General features: G+C 41.3%; 1 protein-coding gene across 2 annotated transcripts; it reads right to left on the bottom strand.

Moving 5' to 3' along the window:
* Positions 1-11,414: 11,414 nt before the first annotated feature.
* LOC5575113 (probable RNA-binding protein CG14230) lies at positions 11,415-20,452 on the bottom strand. 2 transcript variants are annotated; one of them, XM_021853694.1, is made up of 3 exons: positions 20,372-20,452; positions 19,370-20,283; positions 11,415-12,403 (listed from the first exon to the last, which is right to left on the bottom strand). In XM_021853694.1, exons 2-3 carry the CDS (start codon positions 20,271-20,273, stop codon positions 11,442-11,444), a joined length of 1,866 nt encoding a protein of 621 aa, XP_021709386.1. In that variant the 5' UTR covers positions 20,274-20,283; positions 20,372-20,452; the 3' UTR covers positions 11,415-11,441. The 2 variants fall into 2 exon arrangements, with proteins under 2 accessions (XP_021709386.1, XP_021709387.1); XM_021853695.1 differs by having other exon boundaries at positions 19,370-20,301; positions 20,372-20,418.
* Positions 20,453-21,643: the final 1,191 nt, after the last annotated feature.

A 21,643-nucleotide genomic window follows, 5' to 3' on the forward strand; every position in this document is an offset into this window, starting at 1 on the left:
CACGGAGAAAAATAATTAGTAAAAACAACCAATTTTTAGTTAATTTCAAACAAATTTATAGGTTGAAATATGCACAAACAAAATTCTGGTTTAAATCAACAACATGCATCGTTTGAAACAAACTAGAATTCCAGGTTGTTTGTTTTTCGGTTTTCCAGATAATTTCAACAAATCTTTAGTTTGAAACAACCTTTAGATTTGTTGTTGAATTTGACAGTTCTGAGAACAACCAAAAATCTAGTTTGTTTCAAGCCAAAAAAAGCAGTTTGAAACAACCAAGAATCAATTCAAAGTAAACAAATTTGCTGGTTGATTTAACCTGATGTTTGGGTTTGATTATGGTACTATACTGTTTTTTTTTTTCATTTTCTCAATTTATAATTGATGCAACAAATCTTTCGTGTGTTCAAATTTATTTGAAATTACAAAAAAAAAAAAATAAATCCGCATTATAATGACTTTCTGCGATTGAATGAATTTTGTATGCTGTCGGTAATATTCCTCAAGGAATTCAGAATTCAGAATAGCGATTTCGAGTCTTGGTTGTCCACTTTCTTGATTCTATAAAGGAAAATAATATATTTTTAGAAAAGCGCTTGATGTGCGCATCCAAATAAGTTAAAGAAAATCTCTCTTACCGTGGCTGTGCAATAAAATATTATTAATAAGCGAAGCACCTCCATAGTATTTTTCTCTGCTCTGCGAAGGATGTTGTATGTCCTCCATTTGGATACACACCTGAACAATAAAAGTATTGACTGAATATGGATTAAAAAACAATATATAACAAATCAAATTACCTCCGGAACCTGACATATTCTTAAATGTTCTTTAACTATATTTCAAGATGTCGGAGTTTCTAAAGATAACTGTGAGCTAACCAACAATAAAAGGAACAACACACGCAGTTGGTTTGTTTCAACCTAATTTGTTGGTTGTTTTTGATCCAACCAAAATCTTAGTTTGTTTCAATATATTGTTATCTTCAAATTAACCTATTATTTTAATTTGAAACTAAAAATTTACTAGAGAAATAAACAAACTAGTTTTTAGTTAAAACAAACCAGCTGTTTGTTAATATTGACTGAATCTTTAGTTTAAAACAACCATAATTCTCGTTAAAAAACATTAAAATTTCAATTTAAAACAGCCAATGAAAAAAGCTTGTTTCAAACAAACCCATTGGCTTGAAACAACAAATATTAGGTTAAAAACAACTAAATTGCTAGTTTGAAATTCAACCAAAAAATTGGTTGTTTCAAACTAGGCTGTTTTTCCTCCGTGCTGTATTATAATCGTTTTATAGAGCTATTAGTGATGACAGACATATAAAAAGTTATGGAAATGGGTGCGAAATAAGTTACTTAAGGTAACTTATCTTCAGTTTGTATTTAAAACCTGGTATAGTGGTATTATCAGCAAAGATGGCTTCAGGGAAGGTTCTCTCTGGTGGACCAGAAATTTCCAACCCGGGGAATTTTTTTTGGGATAAACTTTCAACGTGGCCATGACGTGATAATGCAGTCAGTCGTCTTTCATTTATGGTTAACTACCTGCCTTAATTCGGATTTGGTCAAACAATATGAATTTTTTTCCAAACCACTATCTGTTTAATGACGGGAATACAATAAGTAGCTATGGACCAATGCACGAGTTCACTAATTTGACGTATGAGCGGTGCCGAATTCACTTGTTGCCATGGTCACGTAAATAACACGGCACCGCTCAAAAGTCAGATAGTGAACTCGTGCATCGGTCCATAGGCAATCCATAGGAGCCTTCTTTAGCCGAGTGGTTAGAGTCCACGGCTACAAAGCAAAGTCATGCTGAAGATGTCTGGGTTCGATTCCCGGTCGGTCCAGGATCTTTTCGTAAAGGAAATTTCCTTGACTTCCCTGGGCATAGAGTATCATCGTACCTGCCACACGATATACGAATGCAAAAATGGCTACTTTGGCAAAGAAAGCTCTCAGTTAATAAAGTGCTAATACGAACACTAAGCTGAGAAGCAGGCTCTGTCCCAGTGAGGACGTTAATGCCAAGAAGAAGAAGACGGGAATCCAAACGAAACTTTACTGTTGAAGAGGTATCTCAGCAAGTCTGGATATCTATGGACCGATGCATGAATTCATTATCTGACGTTTGAGCGGTGTCATGTTATTTACGAGACCATGGCAACAAGTGAATTCGACACCGCTCAAACGTCAAATTAGTGAACTCGTGCATTGGTCCATAGTTGTAATGACATAATAGAAATAAAATAGTTCCTTTATGGACCAATGGACCGATGCACGAGTTCACTATCTGACGTTTGAGTGGTGCCGTGTTATTTACGTGACCATGGCAACTAGTGAATTCGGCACCGCTGAAACGTCAAATCAGTGAACTCGTGCATCGGTCCATGGACCTATGCACGAGTTCACTATTTGACGTTTTAGCGGTGCCGTGTTATTTATGTGACTATGGCAACCAGTGAATTCGGCACCACTCAAACGTCAAATTAGTGAATCGTGCTTCGATCCATACACGAGTTCACCATTTGACGTTTTAGCGTAGCCATGGAAACCCGTGAATTCGGCACCGCTCAAACGTCATATTAGTGAACACGTGCATTGGTCCATAACCACTACCAAAGACAGACGTCTTAGGCTGTGAACCGTTTCACCAGTTCGTTTAACTTTTAGTTAAAATTAATTGGTTAAACATGACATGAGTTATTTTCTGCTCCCGTGAATTTGAGAATAACTAAGCATCCGTCAACTTTGTTCTAAAATAACTACTCGACTGTCAAAGCTCAAATGGGTCAACCGCGATGTTCAGTTTAACCATTTGAGGGAAAAATAACTAGGATTCCAGGAAGGGCGATACGTTTTGCACTGTGCTTTCCACTTTGAAAATCTTGAAGGGAATGGCAGGGAAACTCCAAATAATAGGCACAGTTTAACAGAAACGAAAAGCTTAGGTTTATTAGGTGTTAACTGAACGGAGTTTGGTTATGGAATAAACCAGTTTGTTAATTTTCACCAACAAGTAACTGGTTGTTGCTAGGGGATCCTTACAACTAAATTTAGGGAGGCGACGTCCGATTGCCTACGTCCTGCCTAAATCGTCCACATACAGAATTATGTAAATTTCGTCTTCTGGTACTATCCGGACATAGAGGCAGTAGTCATGTAGCGATCGTCGGAAGCCCAAGCTCAGCAACCGATCGTTGAACTTTTCGTTCCAGCACCTTGGGGATTCCTTGAGTCCATACAGTGACTTGAACAAACGGCACACTGTATTGGGAGGTGATGTTACGCCATCAGGAATCGCCATATATAATTCTTCCTTCAGGTCGCCGTGCAAGAACGCCGTCTTGACGTCCATTTGATGGAAGCGGAATCCTTGTTGGACACCCGCAGCAAGAACCGTTCTGATAGTGGCTAGTCTTGCTACAGGAGCGAATGTCTCCTCGTAATCGACCCCAGCCTTCTGCAGGAATCCTTTCACCACCAGTCTCGCCTTATGTTTGAACGCGTTGCCAGCCGCATCATCTTTCAACCGAAACACCCACTTCGATTTCAGGGGCCTAACTCCTTGTGGACAGCTTGACAAACGCCAAACCTTGTTCTCTTCCATGGAACGTAGTTCGTCTCTCACAGCAGCCATCCACATCTCGATCAGCATGCTCTGTCAGCTCATCAAACGACTCTGGAATATCTGCGGAAATCGATTCGTCAGAAAGAGCTCTATAACCGGTAAAATAGTCGAATAACTTACCGGGGAGCCTGCGCTCCCGTCCGCTAGACCTCGACGACAATTCTCTCGGAATTTAGCGTCTTTCTGTGGGCGAAGGGAGCGCGTTTTCCGGTGCTTCAATCGAGTCTTCATCATTTACGTCCTTTTCTTAATTTGCTTGGTCGATTTCATCTATGGTGGCCAACTGGTTATTTTCCCCCTCTTGCTCGAGCGGGAAGTGGACGACCAACGGAACATCATCTTCTTGACTCATTACAGCGTACGGAAAACACGACTCATCAAACTTGACGTCTCGAGCAATTGTTACATGTCGTGCCACCGGGTCCCACATGCGGTAACCGTTGGGTGCGTACCCAACCATGACCATTTCTTTACTTTTGGCATCTAACTTACGTCTTTGCTGCTTCGGAATCCAAACGAAACTCTTGCATCCGAAAACTCGAAGTTTTTCCAAATCCGGTGTGACACCGAACCACAGTTCTGCAGGGGTAACACCAGAGGGAAGTGCGCTTGTTGGACTTCGATTCATCAAGTAAACGCACGCAAGGGCAGCTTCGGACCATAAACGCTTCGGAACTTTAGATTGAATGAGTACGGAACGAATTTTCTCTACCAAGGTCCGGTTGAACCTCTCCGCTACACCATTCTGCTGAGGAGTGTACGCAACCGTTGTCTCTAGTTGGATTCCTTTCGTTCTGTAGTACTGCAACTGATTCGTCGAACAGTATTCCCTGCCTTGATCACTCGTAATTCTTGAAATGGATTTTCTCATCATGGCCGTTACTTTCGCTTCGTAGTCTTGAAACTTCTAAAATACACCAGATTTGCGCTTCAGCAAGTAAATCATTGAGAAATGGGTATGGTCGTCGATGAAGCTCACTATGTATCGTGAACCATCCCATGCCGGCGGATCGATCGGCCCACAAACATCAGAATGTATCCGCTCCAAAGACCGGCTGGTCCTAACACGCGTTCCTTTAAACGGTTCTCGGCATTGCTTTGCTTGTACACATGCATCACAAAAATCAATTTGACTTGCCTTTTCATCCATACCTTTCAGCCATGGTCTCCAATCCGCGTTGGCCGATATGCCCGAGTCGACGATGCCAAAGGTTTCCGATAGCTACCTCGCAATGATTGACTTTCACTTCTTCTAGCAACAGCTCGAGCTCGTACAGGTTGCCTCGAAGATGTCCAGTTGCCAACAACTTGCCGTTCTTCTTCAAGACAGCTACGCTTCCAGAGAACAAAACGTCGATCCCAGCACTGGCCATTTTTCTGACGGACATCAGATTTTCACGTAGCTCCGGGACATATAGCACTTTCTTCAAGTTGAAGTGCACTCCTTTGTTGCTTGTTGCGTTGATTTCGCCTATCTGTTCAGCAAGCATAGCTTCTCCTTCCTTAGCGACCTTTATCTCCACACCATTGGTCATCTTCTCCAGCACGGCAAAAACGTTCTTCTCGCCAACCAGGCCAACCACTGCACCCGGAATCAAGCTTGAACATTACTCGTCCAGGCCTTTTCTCCGCAACGTTTGCATCGGCCATGAAACTTACAGCATCCTTCTTCGCTGAATTTGCTTCCCGCTGGCGGCAATCCTTCTTCATGTGGCCACGGCGTCCACATTTGTGGCATTTACCCTGGAATTTCTGGAACTTCTTCTTCGTATCGCTCGTGAACGCTGCCGACTTGTCTTCAACTGAATCACCTTGCCGATCCGATCGCTTCCTTTCTTCAGCCAACAGTCGCTGCTTGACAAGATCCAGATTCAAATCTTCCTCAGCAACATTCTCCAGGGCAGTAACAAGCGGATCGAAAGAATCTGGAAGCGTTAAAAAGAGCTGCGACACCTGATCACTTTCAGCCAAGGTTGCTCCAGCCGTCTTCAACTTCCTCACGAGTCCGTCGAATTCCAATAAATGCGTTCGCATATCGGCTCCTTCCTTCATCTGCAAACGGGCCAACTGCTTCCTGACGATCGTTTGACTCGCCACGGACTTCTTCGCATAAGCCGATTCCAGACTAGTCCACATCTCCTTCGTGGTCGTCTTCTCTCGAACGATTTCAAGGCATTCGTCCGATAGACAACTCACCAGCAATGCCTTGGAGATCCGGTCCATTTCTTCAAACTTCGCCTTTTCTGCTTCTCCTGTCGGTGCCGTTCTGCTTAACACATCCGCAACGCCTTTTGCTTCGAGAAACAGGCGTACACGGTAGCTCCAGTTTTGAAAGTCTGCTCCACTCCCACGCAGCAACGGGATGTTGCACGTAACGTCCTTAGCGGTGGTGCCCATAACCTCTTGAAGGGAATGGCAGGGAAACTCCAAATAATAGGCACAGTTTAACAGAAACGAAAAGCTTAGGTTTATTAGGTGTTAACTGAACGGAGTTTGGTTATGGAATAAACTGCCCATAACTGCATAACAGTCACATTCGACATTTTTGACAATTGCGAGTTAATACCGGGGAGAGTCATCAAATGACAAATACATTCTATCCACTTACTAAAATCTGTGAGATTGTTCTAAATACTTCGAAAAAAATACCAAGTTGTTTTGTCACATTGGCAATTGTAACCGCATAACAGTCACATTGAGATTATACATGAGCCTCATAATGCAGTGGCAACGAAATTTCTATCAGATTTTTTTTCTGACTATTCACCCAATAAGCGATATGAGTTGTACAATATTTCAGCCTCAAATAAGCACTTTTGAATTCTTAGTGATTTTTTGAAATATCAGTTCCCTCCCATGCTGCAATAAAATGCTAACTTGGTACCCCATTTACTCAATGCCTACTTTTGTCGAATGTTACAAATATGCAGTTATGGGCAGTAAACCAGTTTGTTAATTTTCACCAACAAGTAACTGGTTGTTGCTAGTGGATCCTAACAACTAAAAGGGAGGCGACGTCCGATTGCCTACTACGCCAACAGGAAAAGGTGACGCGAATGACTTGATTTTCGACTCGGTGGCTTTTGCGCACATGATGAGCAACAATGTCTGTGGCAATGCAAACCTTCAACCGAAGTGCAGAGGCGATCAAGTCAGCATGAACGCGAGCGGCGTGCAGCTGGTTCCGGGATTGATGGCAAACCTTCTTTCGGTGGGCAGGATCGTGCAGAAGGGGTACTCCGTTCAATTCAACAACGATGTAGAAAGTTTCGAGCTCTGGCACAAACGGATGGGTCATCTCGGAGCCGTAAATCTGAAGAAGCTGGCTGGTAGTTTGGCAACCGGTATCGTGCTGAATTAAAGACGCTAGTGCAGATTGTCGGATCTGCCCAATGCAAAAGCAGTCGAAGCTACCATTTCCGAAGAACAGATCCCGTGCGGCGTACGTTTTGCGGCTAGTCCATTCGGATATCAGCGGTCCGACGGAAACGAACTCGATTGGCGGTAATCGGTTCTACATCACGTTCATCGATGACAAGACGAGGCGTATGTTCGTGTACTTCCTGAAAACAAAATCAGAAGATGAAGTATTTGCGGTCTTCAAGAGATTCCACGCGATGGCGGAGCGCCAAAGCGACAAGAAGCTTAAAGCGATCAGGACTGACAATGGTTAGGAATACATCAACAGAAGTTTTCAAGGATACTTACAGCGAAAAGGCATCCGATACGAGACGACGAACGAGAATACACTCCAGCAGAATGGCTTGGCGGAGCACGCTGACCGGACGGCACGGTGTCTACTATTCGAAGGCAACTTATCGAAAGGCTTTTGGGCGGAGGCCGTATCTACAGCAGTGTACCTCATCAACCGATCTCCGACTCGTGGGCACAATCTGACACCTGAGGAAGCCTGGAGTGGAAGGAAACCCAACCTTTCACATCTGCGTGTGTTTGGGACGAAAGCATTGGTTCAAGTTCCAAAGCAGAAGAGGCGCAAGTGGGATCCCAAATCCCATGAATGCGTTTTAACGGGCTACGATGAATGAACCAAAGGTTATCAACTGTACGATCCAAAGAAGAAGTCAACCATCGTGATTCGGTAAGTAGTTTTCCTGCGATGTGTCCAGCGACAATCTTCACAACCACCTCGGTCAAAGCGCAGCGAACGGGAGCACGTTTTGCCCGGCAAGTATAATGACTTTCATGTTAACGGCACTGGGCTATCCGGTTTACCACATCCACAGCCAATCTCCGACGATGATTCAAGTGACTTCCATGGTTTCCCTGATGACGATTCCACTGGTGGACCGAGCAATGACGATGGTCTTGTGGCGATTACATCTGGCATGGATGGCGGATTAGGAGATGATCCCCCATGGCGGTGTGCCATGCAGGAGAAATTTTATGCTCAGGTGGCCAATACCACCTGGACCCTCACCCCGCCCCCCAAGGGTAGGAAAGCCATTAAATGCAAGTGGGTATCTAAAACGAAGTGTGATGCTGACGGAAACCCGACCCGACGTAACGCTCGTTTGGTCGTTAAAGGTTACTCGCAGCGAAAGGGGGTAGATTACGATGAAACATATGCTCCCGTCGTTCGCTACAGTTCGTTGCGATATCTTCTCGCACTAGCGTTCAAGCACGATCTGGCGAAGGACCAAATGGACGCGGTTACGGCCTTCCTGCAAGGAGATCTCGACTTGGAGATATTCATGGAGCAGCCTCCATGCTTCGTAGACGGAAAAAAGAAGACGATGGTGTGCAAGCTAAACAAGGCGTAGTATGGCTTGAAGCAGTCGAGCCGAGTTTGGAACCACAAACTAGATGATGCGTTGCGACGTTTTGGTCTGACACCAACAAAATTCGACCCGTGTGTTTACATCGGCTTCCGAGGAAAAAGATTCTGATCGTTGCTATATACGTCGACGACCTGATGATCTTCAGTAATGATCGGATGTGGACGAAGAAGCTGAAGGAACAGCTATCCAGCTGCTTCCGAATGAAGGATCTGGGACAAGCGCAACACTGCCTTGGAAAAACGACTCCATCGCTTTAGATCAAGAGTCGTACGTAGAGTCGGTTCTGAAGCGGTTCAACATAGATTAATGCAAACCTATGAAAGTACCGATGAACTACAGTGAGAATCTTACGTAGGAGTGAGCCAAAAGGACAACGATGAATCCGCTCTGATGAAGGACGTTCCGTATCAGGAAGCTGTCGGATGCCTCATGTATTTGGCGCAGAGCACTCGAACCTACATACTTTTTGCGGTGAACACTTAGCAGATTCAACTACAATTCAAACTGGTTTATAAGAAGGACGCCACATTCCAGCATTGTTGGCTACTGCGACGCCGATTGGGGATCCGATCTAGACGAGCGAAAGTCAACCAGCGGCAACGTGTTTCTGGCCCCAGGCGGTGGCATTTCATGGATGTGCAAGAAGCAACCGACGGTGGCACTAGCTACCTGTGAGGCGGAGTACATGTCTGTATCAGCCGCTGTACAGGAAGCTTCATGGTGGCGTGGACTTTCGGCTCTACTGGTCACCAACGACGATCCAATAGAAATTCGATGCGACAACCAGAGCTGTACCGCAATCGCGAAGAATGGTGAGTATAATCATCGCACGAAGCATATAGATATACGCCACCACTTCATCAAGGACGCACTGAGCCGTGGTGTGGTACAACTAGCGTACGTTGGCACGGGGGAGCAAGTTGCCGATGGCCTTACCAAACCATTGCAGCGGACAAAATTTGAAGAGTGCCGTAAGACGATGGGGAACCTTGCGGCTTGAGGAGGAGTGTTGAAGATGTATCTCAGCAAGCCTTGTGATTAAAAGCCAAGAAGTGTTTGTTCTGGACCATGGACATATGCACGGGTTCACTATTTGGCATGATCACATAAATAAAACGGCACCGCTAAAACGTCAAATTAGTGAACTCGTGCATCGGTCCATAGTGGTTTCTGCGCTAGTGTACATACACGTTACATCTCACCAACAGTACTTAAAGATTGCTGGTTGAAAATATAAACAAAGATCAGCTGATAATAAATCTTCGAGCTGTTTAGTAGAATACCTATAAGTAGATGAAAAACCGAATTTAGTACTATACCATTTAATTCCACTAGAGTTTGTATCCTTTGACAGATACGCGTATTTCGACCTCAACTGTAAGGCCGTCTTCAGTGTCGTGTACTAGACTCGACTTGAAGAAAACCATCGTATGCACACATTATATATTAACACTAGGTATAAACGTATTTCCCTACCCATTATTATTTTTTAACTTAAAATTTATGAGCTTTAGGTACATTCCATCCCTCTTTTGTTGAAACTTTAAATGCTGAAAGGTACATCACGGGAACGATTAGTAGGTACCAAGTTGAATAGCCATGTATTGCCGTTGTCTCTGTTGAGTAGCGTCGTAGGTACCTGTTTGCAAATTTCCAGACTCTCCGCCACATCCAGTTTCCAAGGAGAAGAAACATTTCTCAAAATTTTGATATCGGCCGTCGTAATTGTATGTCCTTCTGAAAAGATATGTTCTGCCACCTTAGATTTGAAATCGTATGTCATCCCCTTGTCTATCGTCTTCTGAGCTTTTCCTATTTCCGCTAAGTGTTCCTTGAATCTAACCTCGAGAGACCGCTTTGTTTGACCAACGTAGACCTTGCTGCAGTGGGAACAGCTGATTTTGTAAACACCAGCCTTGTTTAGTGTGTTTACCGGATCCTTGGTAGAGCCTAACGAAGTTCTAAGTTGGTTGTCTCTGCTGGAAAATACCAAATCGATTCCGAAATTCCTTAGCTTTGGGCGGAGCTGTTTGCTGATGTGTACGTCGTATGGGATGGAGACTCTCTTCATGGGTTCGGTGATAGGGGTTAGTGTCGTCAAAGCATTCCGAATTCGCTGTCTTTCAATGATCCATCATTAATTTGACGTTTGAGCGGTGCCGAATTCACTCGTTGCCATGGTCACGTAAATAACACGGCACCGTTCAAACGTCAAATAGTGAACCCGTGCATAGGTCCATAATGCCTTAAGGCGAAGTAGGCCGTCATTGAAATTTGTACGCATCGTTGATGATTGTTGCTAATTCATCTCACGATTTCAAATCAAAGAAAATCAGTTGGTTTTGCACTAGCACAGCTGAAAATATATCAGCATACTTTATGCATGTTAGCGCGTATAATGATACATTTTCAAGTCAATATAAACTATCAAGACTGAGTTGTATCACTTTGAAATGAAACCTGAAATGTCATCATTGTTGCCAAAACGAATGACGGGCTACTTAGCCTAAAATAACGATCTTATGATTTACATCAAATCTTTTTCATAAGACCTATGGACCAATGCATGAGTTCATTATTTGACGTTTGAGCGGTGCCGTGTTATTTACGTGACCATGGAAACCAGTGAATTCGACACCGCTCAAACGTCAAATTAGTGAACTCGTGCATTGGTCCATAAAAAAAAAAACAAATTTATGTAATATTTAAGCTATGTACTCTTAGTGTAGGAATCGTCCTAAAATAAAGCTATTAATTTTGCCTTGTGTTCCGTCAGGAGTCTACATAAATCCTATTGAGTAAACAGTTTGGAATCAAAAATATTATATACTAATATTATGTACTATAATAGTACACGAAACTAAAATTGAGCTCGAAATACGCGTGCCTGTAGAATTTAATGTTATAGTACTGAATTCGGTTTTCATTTACTTAAATCGGGGCATTTCTTTCGAAATAAACGCAACAATCTCATTCTGTAACAATAAGCAATCAAAATCTCTATTTCCGCTTACCTTTCATCAACTTCAAACCTCGTCTCGCCCTCATCTGGTTTACGATCTTTGTTTCGCGATTCCTACGTTTCTTGTAAATCTTCCTTATATCCTTGGCCCATTCGTCCTTGCGGGGTATGTCTTTAGCAGCACCAGAGCTGACAAATTCCGTGAAAAACTTTCTACCCTCTTCGAATCGTGCGTCATTTGGTTGGAAAAACAAACCCTCCTTCCAGATACCCTGCTTGGAATAGTATCCACCTTTCTTTTTCTTCTTCGATTCGTCCTCTTGCGGTACCACTTGAACGGTTTCCTGTTCTTCCTGCTTTGGTTCATCTGGTTGTTCCGGTTGTTCGTCTTCATCTTCACTCGCCGATGATTCGTATTTGAATCGAGCATCGCTGTACATCGGTTTGTCTTGATCGATTTCCTCTTCCTCCTCGTCATCTGCTTTCTCTTCTTTCCCAGAAGCGGATCCAAACATCGACAGTAAGCTGAATCCCCCAGAAGAAGCTCCGATGGCCTGCGACAAGTTATCTGAAACCTTGAAGAATTTCTCCTCCGTCACTTGGAACACCTCTTCGGGGCGCTCTGCCCGTTTCGCTGCCAAAATGTCCTCTTCAGACGGTTCTTTCACAGCTTTCTTCAATTCCTGCTTCGGCGGTTCCTTCTTCACCGAAGGATCGAAACGCTGCAAACCTTTTGTGCCGGCTTCATCCTTCTTGAACTGCTCGCGATCGTAAATGTCCTTTCCGGTAACCTTCGAAAGGATTTCCAACTGCTTTTTGCGCTCCTGGTTGCTTACTTTGTCGCCACTTTTATCCAGGACAGCTGTCTCCCGTTCGAGTATCCTTTTCTTCTTTCGACCGGCTGCCGATCCGTCATCTGCCAGAAAGCGCTCATCCAGCTTGAATCGGGTATCGCCGTGAAACTGCGTTTGCATGTCGAACAATCGTTGGCCTTTCTCCGCTGTAAAAGACAAACTATTAAATTTTTGTCCGTGCCAAAAAAGTTACGTTATCTGTGCTCTCAGGGTTTATTGACCGCAAATGCATATTGTCATGAGAAATTTGAGATTTTAAATTTCGCTGATTTGAAAAGAATTTAAATTTTATGTACCGTTTTGTCTCAAATTCTGAACGAACTCATACCTCGAGCACTAAGTTTTTGTATGACGATGTGGTTGAAATGTTTCGCTGAAATATGCCATCAAATAACCAGAATATGGCAGCCAATTACAATACAATTTAATCATCTTCCAATCTATTTTATACCTCGGGAGTAGTGATGATTCTCTAGTTCGAGGCCAATAAAACTAGCTAGGAGGAATTCATTTGCGAAATTATTAATTTGAATATGTTTTATTCGTGCCGTTCGGAATTTAAATCAAGTTGTTCGAAATATGAGACAAAATGAACACAGTAATCGGCATCCGAATCAAAATGATGTTCCATACTTTCACGTAAGAACAATGGACCTATGCACGGGTTCACTATTTGACGTTTTAGCGGTGTCGTGTTATTTATGTGACCATAGAAACCAGTGAATTCGGCACCGCTCAAACGTCAAATTAGTGAACTCGTGCATTGGTCCATACTAAACAAGTATAAATGAACATTTAGATCGCGCACCCAACAGTATATAAACTTCAATTCAAATGCGCCAGCGCATGGAACGACCAATTGTGCTGAAATTTTCAAAAAGTCTTCCCACAACCCTAAGGAATAATTATGGGGTTTAAATGCGTTTTTGTGTTCCAAGCTTCTTGAATATATTTTGGTCTTATTGGCGCTTACGTCGACTATGCAAATATGGTCAGTTTTATCTTTGAGGTTCTTTAATAAGTTGTTTTTTGCTTCACAATGTTATGTTTAGCGAGTATTTTGACACTTTTTCATACAAGTTTATGAATTTTAAATATATAAATATTTTGAAGACGTAAGACTTGTACATTTTCGAAGACTTCCGATTCGAATATGAAACAGTATTATTGGGTTGGATAATGTTTGATTGCCCCTAGAGAGGAAAAAAATATACCTTCATAGCATCGGTTTCGTCACCTCGCTGAGTCTGTTCAGTCAACAACGACATTTTGCATGCTGTCTGGGGACCATCAATGGGTTGAAATGCTTTTGATCAATATATTTTTTCACACAGGTTTTAAATATGTTACAATCTATTTTTAAGCGTTTTTATTGTATCCCATTCAATTATTATTGAACATATTTTCTCTAAAAACTTGTATCTACAGTCAATTCTCCATAACTCGAAATTGAAGGGATCATCGAGTTACAGAACACAAAACCAGTGCAAATGCGATCCTAGGGACCATCGAGTTAGCCATGAAAACTAGCTTTTACTATGGTTCTCTAACTCGATATCGAGATACAGATATCTGATATGAATGAACCATAAATCAAAACTCTTTGTCTTCTAAAAGCAAAACAATTTGTGTTAATGTTGAATACTAAAATGATTTGAAGTAGGGATTGAATTCTGAGAGAATCTCTCACTTATCGCTCTCTGTATTATGAGTTTTTGCGTCAAAGAAAGAAAATTGAATGTTTGAAGAGAAGTAAATTATGAATTGAATATGTGAGGTTTAGAATAATCTGTGTTATAGAGTGCCAATAGGATTGATCACAGCAATCGGTTTTCCCAGGTAAAATGGAGGTTTTGGCCCAATATACGGCTGTTTAACAGCTAGGCCTTCAGAAATTTCGTTTCAGGCTGTCAAAAATGATAACGTCCAGATCGTAACGTCTCACGTAGAGCAAAACAAAAATCTCTCTCTCTCTCTCTCTTCTCGCCATCCTTCCATATGTTGTACCTATCTGTCTATTGTGCTCTGCAAGATAAATCCACGTAATGCGATTATCTGAAAATGTCGATATACCGTCGCAGTGATAATGAAATTCACCAAATGTTTCAGATTTAGCAAATTTGAAACATTTGCGTCCTTGAAGAACGGAAAAATCCAAGCCTACTTGAATTTTGACGTTGCGTTTGAATTGCGCGCATATCTTTTGCGCGTTACCGCCGCCGCTGGATGTGGATTTAATATAAGCGCCGCAATATTTTTAATTCAAATTTTGTTTTCGTCTTACATCGCTGCTGCTTCTGTTCTAACATTTGTTTTGTTGATATATGTTGATAACGGTTTTTTTTTGCCAATCCGTTGGGATTCGAACCTACGATCCTACGTTTGTTGTGTACTGGTTGGTGGTGCACATGCAGGATGTACTATAGATGCAGTAGTAATGCGCGTAGATTTTTTGCAATATTTAAACTTTGCAGCTACAAGATTTCATTCCTGCTTCGCAAACATTTGCACTTAGGGCGATCAAATTAAATAGATAATGACATGAGAATGATTGTTCTTCTTTTGTTTTGATTCATCATAAATGGATAAAAGAGAAAGAGAGAAGGAATGATGTTGGGTCGACCGATAGTGATTGACATGAACGTGACGCTAATGTAGCACCCTTTCCTGTTATTCCAGAGGATCGTTAAAAATTGACGTGGAGAAAGTTACGTATTGTTTTCTCGTTTTTGTATATTAAATAAACTACAGAAATAAGAACACCAATGTATCAATGTAGAAAAGTAATTTGAATATAACACTGAACCTCGCATAAATTCATGGCATACCGGATGTTGCCATTTTATCATTTCAAAATTATTTTAAAAATATTTAACGATTATCTCTATGTGACTTTGAGTTAACGCCAACACATGAATCAGATTACAATGTGATGCATTATTATAGTGTCATCTCTTCTATTTCAATGTTGATTTATTATCTAATAATATTAGGTTCTTGTGAATTCTCTTAACCTATGCGTACCCAACGTCTGTTTTTGAGGATTTTAAAATCTTCAATCAACTGTTAAAACAGTCATTTTCCAACTGATTTTCTTGAAACCAATGGCATGCGATCCAGATTTGTCTAAATTTGCAAGGACCGCAAAACGGAACCGGTTCACCTAATTATTCCGGAGTTATTCCGGATTCCGTTGGGGTCAGAACCCGTCGAAATATGAATTTTCAAACAATTTAACTTCTTTACTCGTGCTATTCGATATTTTTATACATAAAACACTATCAATAAATTCAACCATATACAATTAAGTGTTAATGACCTCTTTGGGCACGACAATCCGCTTACTTGTGCCAGATATGTTCCGGAAGTCCTGGGGGAGGTGGTCATTCCCACAATGTTATCAGAACCATTCGTGCGACACCTCAATCTTCATGATTTGTCAAATAATGAGTGGAAAGGTTCATAAGAAAGATCAACGACCATTCGGGATTGACCTGGTCACACCGGACATGTTCCGAACACCCTGGCGGAAGTGGCCAATTCCACTATGCTGTATAAACCATTCGTGCGACATATCAAACTTCATGATTAGTGAAAAAAAAGAACGAAAATAAATGTTCTGGACATCCATGACCATTCTGGAGCGGGGTACACCGGACACATTCCGGATACCTCGAGGGAAATGGCCATTTTCTAGTTTTTTTTCCAAACAATTCGTACAACACCTCAAACTTCCAGATTTGTTAAATAATAAGTGGAAATGGCCATCAGATTTTTTTACGACCATTTAGGATTGAACTGATTACATCTGACATGTTTCAAACGCTCTGGCGGAAGTAGCCAATTCCAACATTTATGAACCTGTACAAACCGTGCAAGCGACATATCATTCATCATGACTGGTGGAAACGATTGTGTTATGTGATATATTTGCAATTATGACGTAAGTTTCTTGTTTCTTATCGGATAATTTCAAAAATTTTATTGTGTTGATAATGGTATACACTTTTATTTAACTAGTTTTGTTGTTGAAGCCAAAACCACTCCTTTTCGGTGGTCACTTCAAGCTCCAACATTGACCCAACATTCACAACAGAAGCAGTGTGAACCTCCATGCGACCCATGTTCATTGCAGATTTTCTTAAGGCACATACTGCAAACGGTTTTCACTTTTATATCCTTAGATCTGCAACAGACGTAACCCTATTTCTTTCGAAACTGATCTTGTATTCTGGATGTAGTGTTTTTTCTGGCGACTTTTTGACTCAATATCAAGTTTACGGTTCTCGCATTGGTGTCACAAGCAATGTTGTCACACCTGTAACATTGTGACATATTTGTCCTACTCGTACACTTGAAACAAGCTTTCGTCAACAGGATGTATCGTCCAAAGAGCAAAAGAGAGAGAATTCCGCCGTAAAATGAGCTATAGGTCATTACACAGCAATATTCTTTCTTTTTTGTTCTTCTAGAAAATTCATTCGACAGGATCTGTTTCTTGTTTTTATGTTTCCCATAGGAGAGAAAAAGAACAAAGTTTGACTACTACAAGCGATCATTTTATCCATGTTTCAAGAAAACCTTGTGCATTACTCGAGATATCCGGATTTTGTTCGGTATGGTAACAAACCATCTGAAATGTTTCCAATTTCATCTAAACGAAGAATAAACTCTGAGGTACCGTAATCCGGGGTAACATTGATAAGTTTTTTTTAAATATTTCTTTAATGTTTCATTTAAAAATGCAAATGTTGCAAGTTTTATATTTTTTAAAACAGTACTGCCACCCATAGCTCGTGATTTTATACTGTATTTTGTTTTTTGAAAGATTTAAGCATGTTTACGGGGCCCAGATAGCCGTAGCGGTTAACGTGCAGCTATTCAGCAAGACCAAGCTGAGGGTCGTGGGTTCAAATCCCCCCGGTCGAGGATCTTTTCGGGTTGGAAATTTTCTCGACTTCCCAGGGCATAGAGTATCATCGTACCTGCCACACGATATACGCATGCAAAAATGGTCATTGGCACAGTAAGCTCTCATTTAACTCAGCTAACTGTGGAAGTGCTCATAAGAACACTAAGCTGAGAAGCCGGCTTGTCCTAGTGAGGACGTAATGCCAGAAAGAAAGAAAAGCATGTTCAAAAAAATGTTTCAGGTGATTATTTTATTTAGCTGATATGGGATAACATTGATCACCTATGTAAATCACATTCGGTAGTTTTGAAAATGTCGTTACTAATTAAAATCATGGCTTCTGAAGCCGAATATGAAGGCCAAACCCTTATAAGTCATTTACTTTTTGAGTTATTTTTAAATTAAAAACACTTCAAACCGCGGAATACACCTAAAGGTAGGCAATTTCCTAATGCAATTCTACATCATTAACAGTAATTAATTAATGTTGCCTAATTGAACATACTTATGAATGTTTTGACAACGGAATCGTTTTCTGCCATTTTTAGATAGAATTGCATTTTCACTGCTCATATCGTTTGCAGATCTTATGTGAGACATGAATCTTTGGTAGTGTCATCCTTAACCATTGAAATCATTGTTTCAAAAAGTTGACACATTTAAGCACGATGTAAACGCAATTTTCGCAAAAAAAAATATTTTTTTAGCTCATGAATATATGAAAGAGAAGCACCATTCATGCTTTGAGAATGTTCCATCAATAAATGATGATACGATTGTTTTTACGAGATGAGTCATCCCGATCAATGTTACCCGGATGATCATTGATATCTCGGATTACGGTACACACGAATGATTTCGGAAGAACTGAGCTCATGACCACTTCTCTTGAAGCAACCAGATTATATATAAAGGAACCCGTCCTGATTGGTCATGGAACCGGTGTAAAATGTCGCAAAAAAAATAAATTTGATATGCAGCATGGACAGTATTGAGGAATTGGCAACTTCCGCCAGGCCGTACGGAACATATCTGGTGTGGCCAGGTCAATCCCGAATGGTCGTTGAACTATCAAAGGACCATTTCCACTTATTATTTAACGAATCTGGAAGTTTGAGGTGTTGCACGAATTGTTTGGGAAGAGCTTAGAAAATGGCCATTTTCCTCGAGGTATCCGGAATGTGTCCGGTGTACCCCGGTCCAGAATGGTCATGAATGTCCAGAACATTTATTTTCGTTCTTGTTTCCACAAATCATGAAGTTCGATATGTCGCACGAATGGTTTATACAGCATGAATTTAACATGGCAGATCGAAAATTGCTTCTTAGTTGCCACAGTTAAATATGTAGTCGTACTATGGTACAAAGAATACAACCAACTAATGAAAGTAAATCAATTCCAACTAGTGCTGTATATAGGGCCTCATACTTAGCATGAGCGGTGAATGGTGCCCTAAACCTGTACCATTGGCGTACATGTAATCCGGTACCGTTATACAATTTCCACATTTCAACTTTTTTCCTACACAAACAAATGTTTTATCTTGCGTCTAGTGCAAGAAGTTGTGAAAAATATCGAACAGCCGATTTTTGACAGAATTTAGCATGTTGAAATGCTCTTAAATAAGCGGTGAATGGCGTCCTTACGGTACCTACCTTGATGATTATATTTGAAAACTGGGAGATCACAGATTGTGCTAGTTGAACTTATAACCTATGCTATAAAAAGAGCATAAATAAGCTGAACTGTATATTCAAAGTTGACATCAAAATCCTAATATTCTGCTACTCCGTAAATCAATGTTGGGCATCTTAGACCTTCCTTTGTTATCTAATATCTAATAAAATGTTTGGTAAAATCCCTCTAACGACTCCTTATGAAGCCCACGTGATTTATGAACTGATCCTAAGGCAAAGATTGAATGTATAGGGGTTTGATATCCGATACGGTCCATGTTGTACCGCAAGAAAGATTTCGACATCCTTTGCTCAAAAATACTATTCCGTGGAATAAATTCCAAATTTCCGTGCCATGTCAGATTTCGTATTGATCTACACGAAACTTTGACATAGGTATTTCGTTTCGTTATAATCTATGCTAGAAATTTCGTGTATCCTTTTGTTCCGTATCGAGATGATCCCATGTTGACCCCAGAACAAAGACAGAGGTTTAAGCTAAGCAAAAAAATCTAAAACTTACTGTTTTCAGCGAGCTGTTTCCTCACGGTGAAATTCGCCTTGAATCCATCCTCTCCTTCTTCGTCATCGAACAGCGACAGTTTCGATTTCTTGGCCGCCGTGTCATCATCCTCATCTTCGAACACAATTTTCTTCCGTTTGTTGGCCTCGCCTTTGGCCAATGCCGCCTGGATGAGCGACTTCTGCTGCTCGTAGACATTCTGCAGTTTGGACAAACCCTGCTTCCGTTTTTCATCAGCCAAACGTGCTTTTTCATCCAACTGTTTCTCCTGTTGCTGATTCCGATTTTTGCTCTTATCGATAACTTCCTTCACCTGACCAGTGATAGGAACGATTTTCAGCTTCCCATGCTCGATGTAGGTTTCCTGATTCCATTTCCTCACAAGCTGATCACCATCCCCATCGGAAGGTTTCTTGGCCGGAACTGTTGGCCTCCACACAGGAACTGGAGCAGGAGCTTCTTCTTCTTCCTCTGATTCAGAGCTGGAACTTTCTACTTCCTTCTGAATTGTTGGCAGCACCGGAAGCGGTTCGGAAACCTTCTTTATGGGTTTTACCTCCTCCACTTTCTTGTAAGGATTCAGAACTTCGCTTGTTTGCTTGCTCACTTCCGCTTCCTCTCGCTCCCTTTTCAAGCGATCCAAGAAAGACTCCTTAGCTTTCGAAACATTCAGATAGACACCCTTGTACTGCTGCTGGCGGAACTCGTTGATGCACTGCCACAGGGTCCGTTCATCCAGCTGCACGTTTACGAAGGCAAAAGTGTCCACCGAGTTGTTCAAGGGGTTGGGTTTGGTTTTGAGGTCGATTGCCATAACCGGCCCGTAGGCCGAGAATTCTTGCTTCAACTCATCCTCACCGGTTCCAGCGGGAATGTTACCCACGAATAAACGATGCGTGGGCATTATGACTTCACTAGATTTAACAGGGAAACCGAGAAAACATTAAAATAACACTTAAAACTATTAAGAATCTAGGAAGTTTGAACAATATTTTAGAATACCTGTAGAAACGCGAGGTTTTTATTTTGAACTGAATTTGTTTACACACGTGTGGTTGACGTTTGTTTGAATTACACCGTACTCCGTCTAGTACACCGCCATTGAATCTAGTACAGTCCAGAAAGAATCGAGGGGTCATAAAACGAAAAATGCTAATGATTTCTCGCGTAGATTTCCATCTCATTGTTTACTTTCTCCTTAACGTTCAACGCTCCGTCATCGTAATCATCGAAACTTCAAAAGCAGTTTTATTGTTCAAAACTGAATATTATTCGATGAAAATGTGTTCACTGTGTTTCGGTTGGCGAAAAGAATACAGTGAACACATTTCCCTGTATATTTTCTTGATATTGAACGAAAAAACTGCTTTTTAAAATTCCGAAATTAATGACGGATCCTGCCCCCTTTATCAATAACTGAGCGATATTTCTTCCACAGACAAACAGACGTAACACTCTAATTATTTCCATCGTACAGCAAAATAGCGCTTAATTCTAATATTTGGTAGTTGGCCGACTGGCCACTCATGGCGCTCGCATCACTTTTGTTCGAGTTTGACGTTTGCTCACTACCACAACCTAGTTCACGGTTGGCCAAATGAAGTATTTTTAGCATTGGGCGGAAATGTTCACGTGACTGTTTTAAATTCATAATTGTTCTAGCTGTTACGTCTGTTTGTCTGTGTTTCTTCTGTTGCGTTTTTTTTTTTTTTTATAAAGCGAAGTATGCCCTTCAACAGAAAAGTAATCGCCTATCTCGATGCGTGGGAAATTTCTGGCAAGAAATGCTCAAGAAAAGCATTTTTCTTTGATCGCAGTACGCAGTTGAAAAGAAATGTCAATTCAAATGGAGCTCACTGTAGGAAATTTCTTGACCATTTCTTGGGCAGAAATTTTTACTTTTCTTGAGCGGAACAGCATACCAAGCTTAAAACACAAGTCGAAGATATTGTCTTCCATTCTACAAGCCTGATTTGATGCTGACAAACAGTTTCTTGCTCTATCTTGATGCGTGGGAAATTTCAGCAAGGAATCGCTCAAGAAAGCGCTTTTTCTCATATCAGTACGCAGTTGAAAATAAATGTATGGTCATCGCCGCTGCGATCGCTGGCGGAGCTTTTGACCCGCGCTTCCAGATTTCGACTCGTGATAAACTCAACGTCGGTAGCAAAGACACATTAAAGACCTCCATGTCCCTTGCAGTTGCCCAAAATTTTATGGCTCATAAGGGTTTGTTCACAAATTTCATAACGCCGAAAATGGCCATTTTTGATA

Source organism: Aedes aegypti, chromosome 3 (assembly GCF_002204515.2).
Source record: "Aedes aegypti strain LVP_AGWG chromosome 3, AaegL5.0 Primary Assembly, whole genome shotgun sequence".
Classification (NCBI taxonomy): Eukaryota; Metazoa; Arthropoda; class Insecta; order Diptera; family Culicidae; genus Aedes; species Aedes aegypti.